Source organism: Nothoprocta perdicaria, unplaced genomic scaffold, assembly GCF_003342845.1.
Source record: "Nothoprocta perdicaria isolate Ctin4 unplaced genomic scaffold, notPer1 scaffold_400, whole genome shotgun sequence".
Classification (NCBI taxonomy): domain Eukaryota; kingdom Metazoa; phylum Chordata; class Aves; order Tinamiformes; family Tinamidae; genus Nothoprocta; species Nothoprocta perdicaria.
This window is the reverse complement of record NW_020455645.1, coordinates 392339-400552: the sequence shown is the minus strand read 5'-3', so window position 1 is coordinate 400552 and position 8214 is coordinate 392339. Positions and strand designations below refer to the sequence as shown.

The 8214-nt window shown below is 69.5% G+C and overlaps 2 protein-coding genes across 2 annotated transcripts; both read right to left on the bottom strand.

Annotated features, from left to right (window-relative positions):
• Window positions 1-451: 451 nt before the first annotated feature.
• DOHH (deoxyhypusine hydroxylase) lies at window positions 452-3105 on the bottom strand. Its single transcript, XM_026045594.1, has 4 exons — window positions 2829-3105; window positions 2409-2485; window positions 1961-2198; window positions 452-808 (listed from the first exon to the last, which is right to left on the bottom strand). Exons 1-4 carry the CDS (start codon window positions 3100-3102, stop codon window positions 492-494), a joined length of 906 nt encoding a protein of 301 aa, XP_025901379.1. The 5' UTR covers window positions 3103-3105; the 3' UTR covers window positions 452-491.
• A 3075-nt stretch (window positions 3106-6180) lies between these two features.
• Window positions 6181-7413, bottom strand: LOC112952682 (protein ANTAGONIST OF LIKE HETEROCHROMATIN PROTEIN 1-like). The gene has a single exon (XM_026045581.1). It carries the CDS (start codon window positions 7411-7413, stop codon window positions 6181-6183), a length of 1233 nt encoding a protein of 410 aa, XP_025901366.1.
• Between the last annotated feature and the right edge of the window lie 801 nt (window positions 7414-8214).

Below are 8214 nucleotides of genomic sequence, written 5' to 3'. Positions count from 1 at the left end.
GACAGGGCTTTACTAYGGGCAGCGCCGCCGGCGCAGGAGAAGCACCGGGAGAGGCCCTGGAGAAGCACCGGGAGCTGCGGGCGGCTCTGCCGCCCCCGTGGCCCTGCTCCCGGAGCGGCTCCCGCGCAAGGACCAGAGGGTCGATGCCAGCGGGCCCCGCACGGGCAGGAGCAGCCGAGGTGGCCGTGGTGCTCCCGTGGGAGCCGCCTCCGGGAGCCCCTCGCGGGCACCGCGGAGCTGCAGCCGCCACGAGCGACGGCGCGAGGCCAACCCGGCGCCGGGCAGGGCTCCCGCGAGGCGAGCGGAGCCTTTCGGCCCCGGTGTACCCGGGAGAGCCCACGCGGGAGATGGGGGGACACGGGGGCACAAGGAGTCACTCAGCCTGGATCGGGAGGAGCAGACGGGCTGTAATGTCGGCAGGGCGCGAAAGCCGCTTCCCGGTGGCCGGCGCGGAGCCGGCTCCGCGGCCCCGGAGCGGGCAGGCGCGGGGCTCAGGCGGACGCCTGCAGCTTGCAGAGCCCRTCGGCGTACTGGAGCTGCGAGCCCCTCTCGTAGTGGTACATGTCGAGCGCCACCTCGCAGCTCTCGCGCACGACGCGCTCGGCGTCGCCGGCGCAGGCGCGCAGCGCCTCCAGGCAGCCGTCGCGCGCGATGGAGCCCAGCGCCTCGGCGCACTCGTGCCGCACCATGGGGCTCTCGGCGCGGCTGCGCAGCGCCGCCGTCAGCGCCGGCACGCTCGCCTCGTGCCGCAGCTGCCCCAGCACGTAGCCGATCTCGTGGCGGAAGAGGGCACTGCCGCAGCGCAGGCCTGCGGGCGGGAGGAGGGGACGGTGACACCGCGGCCCCCGGGGACGCCCACAGTCCCCCAGGGACACCCAGAGCCCCCTGGGGACACCCAGAGCCCCCTGGGGACACCCAGAGCTCTCAGGGGACACCCAGAGCCCCCTGGGGACACCCAGAGCCCCCCGGGGACACCGAGAGCCCCCCGGGGACACCCACAGCCCCCTGAGGACACCCAGAGCTCTCAGGGACACCCACAGCCCCCAGGGACACCCAGAGCCCCCTGGGGACACCCACAGCCCCCCGGGGACACCCAGAGCTCCCAGGGACACCCAGAGCCCCCTGGGGACACCCAGAGCTCCCTGGGGACACCCAGAGCTCCCCGGGGATACCCACAGTGCTCAGAGACACCCAGAGCTCCCAGGGACACCCACAGCCCCCTGAGGACACCCAGAGCTCCCAGGGACACCCAGAGCCCCGGGAACACACAGAGCTCCCAGGGACACCCACAGCCCCCCAGGGACACCCAGAGCTCCCAGGGGACACCCAGAGCCCCCGGGGGACACCCAAGAGCTCCCAGGGATGCCGAGCGGAGCCTCCCCACCCGAGTGGTCTCAGCCGGAGGGACTTCACTGCCAATCAGCGGGACAGTCCCAGAGGGTCACCAGGGACTTGGGGACGTTGCCCCCTCACCACCCACGTCCCAGCCAGACACCCCAACCCCGCAGGGTCCAGCAGCCCCCGTCACCTGCAGCGGGTGCTCTGTGGCACAGACTAGGTGACAAGTCCCCACTAGGACAGGTGACAACCCTCCCGTGCCCATGGTGGATCCCATGGGCCACGTCCTAGGAGCTTAAGGCCGAGCCTGGCAGCGGAGCCCTTGGTGCCACAGAGAAACCCCTGCRGCATCAAGAGGCCCTGGCACAAACCCACAACTCCCACTGGCAAATCCACCCCTGACAGGATGGCCCAGAGCCTCCCCCACCAGGAGCCATGGGAAAAAGCCTGGGAATGGGCGCTGTGAAACAYGGGAAAGGATGGGAGACACCCAAGATCCCTGAGCTTCCCAAGAAAGCGTTCCAGGGCGCACCGAGCCTCCTGGGGCGGCTCCGCGAGGAAGCGCCCGAGCCCGYGGCTCCGGATGCGGGAAGAGCCGGCGGCGGCCGCGGGCTGCCCTTACCGTCCGCGAGCGCCAGCGCCGCGTCGCGGCCCCCGACGTTGCGCAGCGCAAACATGGCCCGGTAGCGCTCGAAGAGCGGCCGCGACTCGTCCAGGAGGGTCTCGCGGAGCTTGGCCACGTCCGTCTCCTCGGCCGGCGGGGCGGGATCCACCGAGAGGTAGGGGCTGGCGCCGGGATCCTCGCCGTGCTCCTGCAGCCACTCCAGCCGCCGCACCGCCAGCTGACAGGTCTCGGCCACCTGGGGACGGCCCCGGGACGGGCTCCGTGACGGGGAACGTGACGGGGCTGGATGGCCCGTCCGGCTGTCGCCTCCCCTCCTTGTCACCCAGCCCCACGCAGGACATTCCCGGCTGCAGGACACGACGCTGGCGCCCAGCGCGGATGCTGCTCCGCACCGACCACCCCCAGGAATGAATCCCACCSGATACCAGTCCCCAGGGAGCCTCACCTCAACCACGGGATCTTCCGAATAGCGCTTCAGGACGTCCAGCACCTCAGGAGTCCCAATAGCACCCAAGGCTTCACCTGAAAGAAGGACATTAGGACATGATGACGGTATCTAAGGAGATGGGAGCCCACTCCCACCGACAGCTCCCGGGACCTGCTCCGGCTGGAACTCGGAAGCRGTGACGCGGCCCTGACCAGGACAGCTCCTCCATGGCCCGGCCACGGCGCACAGCGGGAGCGGCAGGGCTCGCTCAGCCGGTCCGGCCAGGGCCTCCTTACGCCCGTTAGGGTTTTCCAACCACAACGCTCCGCAGGACACAGCCTCTACTTCCAGGCGGCTCCGCGCTCCCTCCCAGGCCCCGCGCGGCGGCGGGGAACCACGGCCGTCCTGCTGGGTGCCGCTCGGAGGGCGCCCACGTACCGGCCTCGTGCCTGACCATGGGCTCCTGGCGCGGGTCCTGCAGCACGCGCAGCAGCGCGGGGATGGCCGCGGCGTCCCGCATCTGGCCCAGGCAGTAGGCGAGCTCGTGCTTGAGCAGCGCGGAGCTGTCGCCGAAGCCGCGGCTGATGCAGCGCACGGCGGCGCGGCCGCCCACGTTGCGCAGCGTGAAGAGGGCGCGGAAGCGGGCGGGCAGCGGCTGCGCCGCGTCCAGCAGCGTGCGCCCCACCGCCTCCACCTCCTGCTCCGTCACCATGCCGGCGGCCGCCGCGCTCCCGTGCGGGAACCTCCCCCGGTCGTGGGAATCTCCTCCGGTCGTGGGAATCAACTCTGGTCGCCGGGACCTCCTCCGGTCACGCTCTGCGGCCACCTGTGYCAAGGGAAGAGGGTCACAGGAGCCCACGGAGGGCCCGGGGCGCAGCCGGGGAGTGTCCCCAGGATGGGGACACGGGATGAGCCCCCGCACGGCCCCGGCCCCTCCGGGGGAGCCGCCGGACAGGGAGCCGGGGACCCCCCTCCCGGGCGGGGCGGGTGGACGGAGCCACCCCCGGGACGGGGACCGGGAGGGAGCCGAGCCCGGACAGGCCCAGGTAGGTCCCGCGGGCCCGGGCCCGTCTCAACCGGAGCCCAAAGGCTCCCAGCACCGGGCCGGGCTGAACGGGACCAGGCCCCTTCCAGGCGGCCCGGCCAGAATGGACCGAGCAGCATCCCCGGACGGGGCTGGACGGGGGGAACCGGGAACCTCGGGCCCGGCGAACCGGATCGCCCGAGAGCGGACGCGGACCGGATCGGATCGGATCGGATCGGATCGGACTGGACCGGACCGGACCGGACCGGACCGGACCGGCGAACCCGAGCCCAGGCCTAGGCCCAGGCCCGAGCCCAGCCCCGGCTCCAGCCGCACTCACCGGGCGCCGCCATCGCCGCCGCGGCCACGTGACCGCGCCGGCCGGCCCGAACCACCCTGCTTCCGGGGGGCCGCCGAGTGGGCGGGGCCCGCGCTGGGCCCCGCCCCCTGCGCCGCCGCAGAGGCGGGGCCCCGTGGCGCACGCGCAGTGCCCCCTCTATTGCGCATGCGCAGTAGTGCCACACCCCCCCGTGGCGCATGCGCAGTGGCGCAGCGCGCCCCCCGTGGCGTATGCGCAGTGGTGCAGCGCGCCCCCCGTGGCGTATGCGCAGTGGCGGCCCGGCGCCCGTCGCGCATGCGCAGTGGTGCCTCTGCCCGCCCGTGGCGCATGCGCAGTGGCGGCGCGGCCCAGGCCGACGGGCTGCGTTGGTGATATCGCCCCAAGCTGCTCCCCCGTGGGTGCCCTGTCACCCCCCAAGTTGTTCTGCTTCCCAACGGGCTGCCCCACCGCTCCCCAGAACGGCCCTGTTGCTCCCGGGCTGCCCCCTCCCAACGCTGCTCCGTTCCCCTCCAAACTGCCCCATGGACCCCAGAGCTGCCCCAGTGCCCCCCGGGCTGCCCCGTCACCCTCGGTTACCCCGCTAGTCTCCAAAACGGACCCATCTCCCCCCAGGTCTGCCCTGTTGCCCCCTGAGTTGCCCCACTGCCCCCCTCCAGTTGCCCCCCAAGGCCGCGGGCGGGAGCTGAGCGTGTCCCAGGCGGCTCCTTCCCACCCATCCCACTGCGGGTGATCCTGATTTTCCCGCCGCGCTCTCCTCGACTTCGCGGTATCAGCACGCAGTCGGAATGAGGCGGGGGAGCAATTCCCGGCTCCAAGGGGCCCTTCAGCCCTTTCTCGGGAGCAGGGAAGGAAGCTGGGGTCTCCAGGAGGGCCCTGCTGCAGTTCCTGCGCGCTGAGAGATGCCTTTTTTTTGTGCCGTGAAGGCAGGGCTGCCCGCTCAGCAGTGCGGCACAAAGCCAGGGAGGGAACAAAAACCACCATCACGCTCAAAAACCTGCAGCTGATCCCAAAAGCGCCTCCAAGGGCTGCCTGAAGCACTGCCGCGGGGCCAACCCCGTGCCAGGGAGCCCAGCGCCCGTCCCTGCCGCCGGCATCGCCAGCCGCCCTGGCATTGCGGGGCCTTTTTTGGGGATGCAAAGCAGAGGGAGGCGCCAGATGCCGYGAGAACAGGGCAGGGAACGACAGCGTGAGCGTTGAGAAGGCAACGGCAAAGGGGCCCGCGCGGGCCCGGCTGCTCCGCTGCCTTTGGCCAGGGTGCTGGAGATTGGGGCTGGCAGCCAGCGCTCCCGGGAGGCAGCACCCGAGCTCCCGTGCCCCCTCACAGGACAGGCCTGTGTGTCCCCCGTGTCCTTGCGGGAAGAGCTGGTGCAGGTGCCCATGCTCGGGGAGGACGTGGCACGGGGAGCTGCATTCACCCCATTTCCCAGACGAGAAATTTCCCCATTTCCCCGTGGGCTCTGGCCCTGCTGCCATCCGCCCGGCRCCGCCTCCGCCTGCCCGTCCTCGCGGAGGCACCGCGGGCCGCAGGATCGCTCCGCAGGGTCCTGCTCGCCCGGAGCAGCCTCGGCTCCCGCTGCCGTCTCTCCCGGTGCCAAAACGTCRCCAGCGCCTGCGGAGCTCGGAGACGCTGCCAGAGAGGGCAGCCGGGGAGGGACTTTCTGGGCCAGGTTACAGAGCTGCAGTTTGCAGGGGTGRTTTCACACCTGACGCCAGCGTCCGCCCCAGGCAACTTCCATTCCCCTCCCAGACGTATTCCCAGGAGTTTCATACTCCCAACGGAGATCTTCCCTTCTGCTGTTTGGTCTGAGCACAGCACCCTTGGAACGAAACCCTTCCTAACACGTCGCTGCTCAGCGCGGCGCCTCRACGTTGCCCCAACATGACTAATAGCTGCTGGTCCTTGGCCCTCTGCCTCAGCACCCAAGCGTGCCCAGCGTGGTGGCAGTCCGGGCACATCCCATGGCAGAAGCGCTGGCGCCCAGGGCACCTCGGGCAGATCTGGCTTCTGGCTGCTCCTTCCTTGAAGCCCCAGGGACCCAGCTCTGTGACGGCTGTGGGYGCCGCTTGCCCTGTGCTCTGCAGACCTGCATTTACCCTGCAAAGGGAAAACCCGACAGGCCTCCTAGCCGAACCGCGAGCCCTGTTTTATTCACACAGCACAGAACACATCACGAGCTCGTTCAAATCCTGGCAGAGAACACGGGCATGAAACACATTCCCCTGCCTCGAATCGCCGCAGCAAAAACWGCATTAGCACCATGCAGGCGAGCCGGCAAAGGCTGCTCCGACCGAGCCCTGCACCAGCCGTCCCCGCTCTGCCAGCAGCGCCGAGGAGGCGAGAGGACGAGCTCCTCGTCGGCCAGCCCGCGATCGCCTCTCCTGTTTCCTGGGGTTCCTGGATGTCGGCGAGCGAGGACGCCCGCGGCTCAGCCCTCCCCGCACGTCTCGAAATACTGGCACATGAGCTCGCGCACTTGCTCGGCCCGGCCGTCCTCCATGGAGGCGGGCGCGGGCTGGCACGGCTTGGGCAGCTCGCTGGGCTCCGTGCCCTCCAGCCACTCCTCGTTGAAGGGGTTGTCGTGGGCCTCGCACACGTTGTGCAGGATGCAGCAGGCGAGCACGAGCGTGGGCAGCAGCTCCAGGCTGCAGTCGTCGCACTTGAGCAGGACCTGCCAGCGAGCCTTGAGGCGCAGGAAGGCGTTCTCGATGACGCTGTGCGCGCGCCGCAGGCGGTAGTTGAACTGCAGCTGCCGCTGCGTGAGGTTGTCGTCCTCCTGGTAGGGCTTGAGGATCCAGTCCTGCAAGGGGTAGGTGGCGTCGCCCAGCAGCACGTACTTCTGCGCCTTCCCCATGAAAGTCTTGGGCGGGTTGGGGCACAGCCGGCCCTCCTTGGCCAGCACCCAGAGGCTGGAGCTCTCCAGCACGGCGCTGTTCTCCATGCTGCCGGGGAAGGCGGTGGAGACGTCCCAGAACTGCCCCAGGCCGTCGACGGCGGCCTGCGTGAGCATGGAGTGCCAGCCCTGGCCGTTGCAGTAGTCGGCGCTGAGGCGCAGCGGCGGGTGGATGGGGATGTGCAGGCTGTCGAGGGCGCCGATGCAGTGCGGGAAGCCCCAGCGCGTGCGGAACACGCGCACCATGTTGTCGAGCTCCTTCTCGCCGGGCAGCCGCAGGTAGAGCGGCTTCAGCAGCAGCACCACGGCGTAGCTCACCTCGCGCACGCACGCCTGCACCGTGGCGGGCCCCACGCCCAGCAGCGGGCCCACGGTCTGATACTCCACGTTGGTGGCCAGGTGCCACAGGGCCACGGCCACCCGCTTCTCCAGGGGCAGCGCCGCGTGGAAGTGGGCGCCGTGGGGCGCCAGCCCCGGCCGCAGCCGGTTGCACACGTAGAAAAAGGTCTCCTTGGACATGCGGAACTTCTCCAGCCAGTCCTGCGGCCCAAATTCCTTCAGGACCACGCGTTCCCACCAGTCGGCGCTCCGGAGGCTGGGCCACGCRCGGGGGTAGAAATAGCAGCTGGTCCTTCTGCGGCGAGCGATGAGGAGCTGCGGCCGACGGGGGGATGAGACGGGTGTGAGGTGGCCCCCAGTCACCCCCGTTCCCCCAGCAAGGGGCACCTGCGGGAGCCCCCAGCGCCACCCAACCAGCCAAAGCCCCATCCCTCCATGCACGTGCCCCACGTCCTTCCTGTGCCCTGTCCTCGTGTCCCCGCGTCCCCGTCCTTTGTTTCCTTCTGTCCTTCATGTCCCTCCGCATCCACCCTGTCACCTCCCTTTCAGGCTGCCCACATCCTTCACATCTCCCCATCCATCATGGTCCCGTGGCCCTCGGTCCTTGTGTTCCCTATGTCCTTTGTAACCCCCGACCCTTTGTGTCTGTGTCTTTCCTGTCCCCCATCTCCCCTSTCCTTTATGTCCCCCTGTATCCCCGTATCTTTCCCATCCTGAAGGACCAGGGYGCCCATGTCCCCCCATGCCCCACACCCATCCCATTCTTTGTGYCTCCCTCTGTCCCCAGATCTTTCCACCATGTCCCTGTATGTCTGTGTTCCCCATCCTCTGTCTCCTTGTCCCCTGCCATGTCCTTTTGTGTTGCCACAATCCCCATGCCCTTCGTGTCCCCTCAGCCTCCCCTGTCCCCATCTCTCCATATCCTTAGCTTTGCTCCACATCCCAAGTCCTTCCCGTCCCCACTGTGCCCCTACATCTTTTGTGTCCTTCCTGTCCCCACACTCCATCCTTTGCCACCCATGTCCCTCCACCCTTCACCAGCCCCCACCATGTCCCTTGTAACCCRCCATGTCCCCATGTCCTCTGTGCCCCCGTGTCCGCCACGACCCCCACCCTGTCCCCATATCCTCTGTGTGTCCCCACTACATCCCTGTCCTCACCATCCCCATGTCCCCATATCCTTTGTCCCCAACGTGTCCCTCTGTCCTTCGCCACCCCATGTCCCCACAT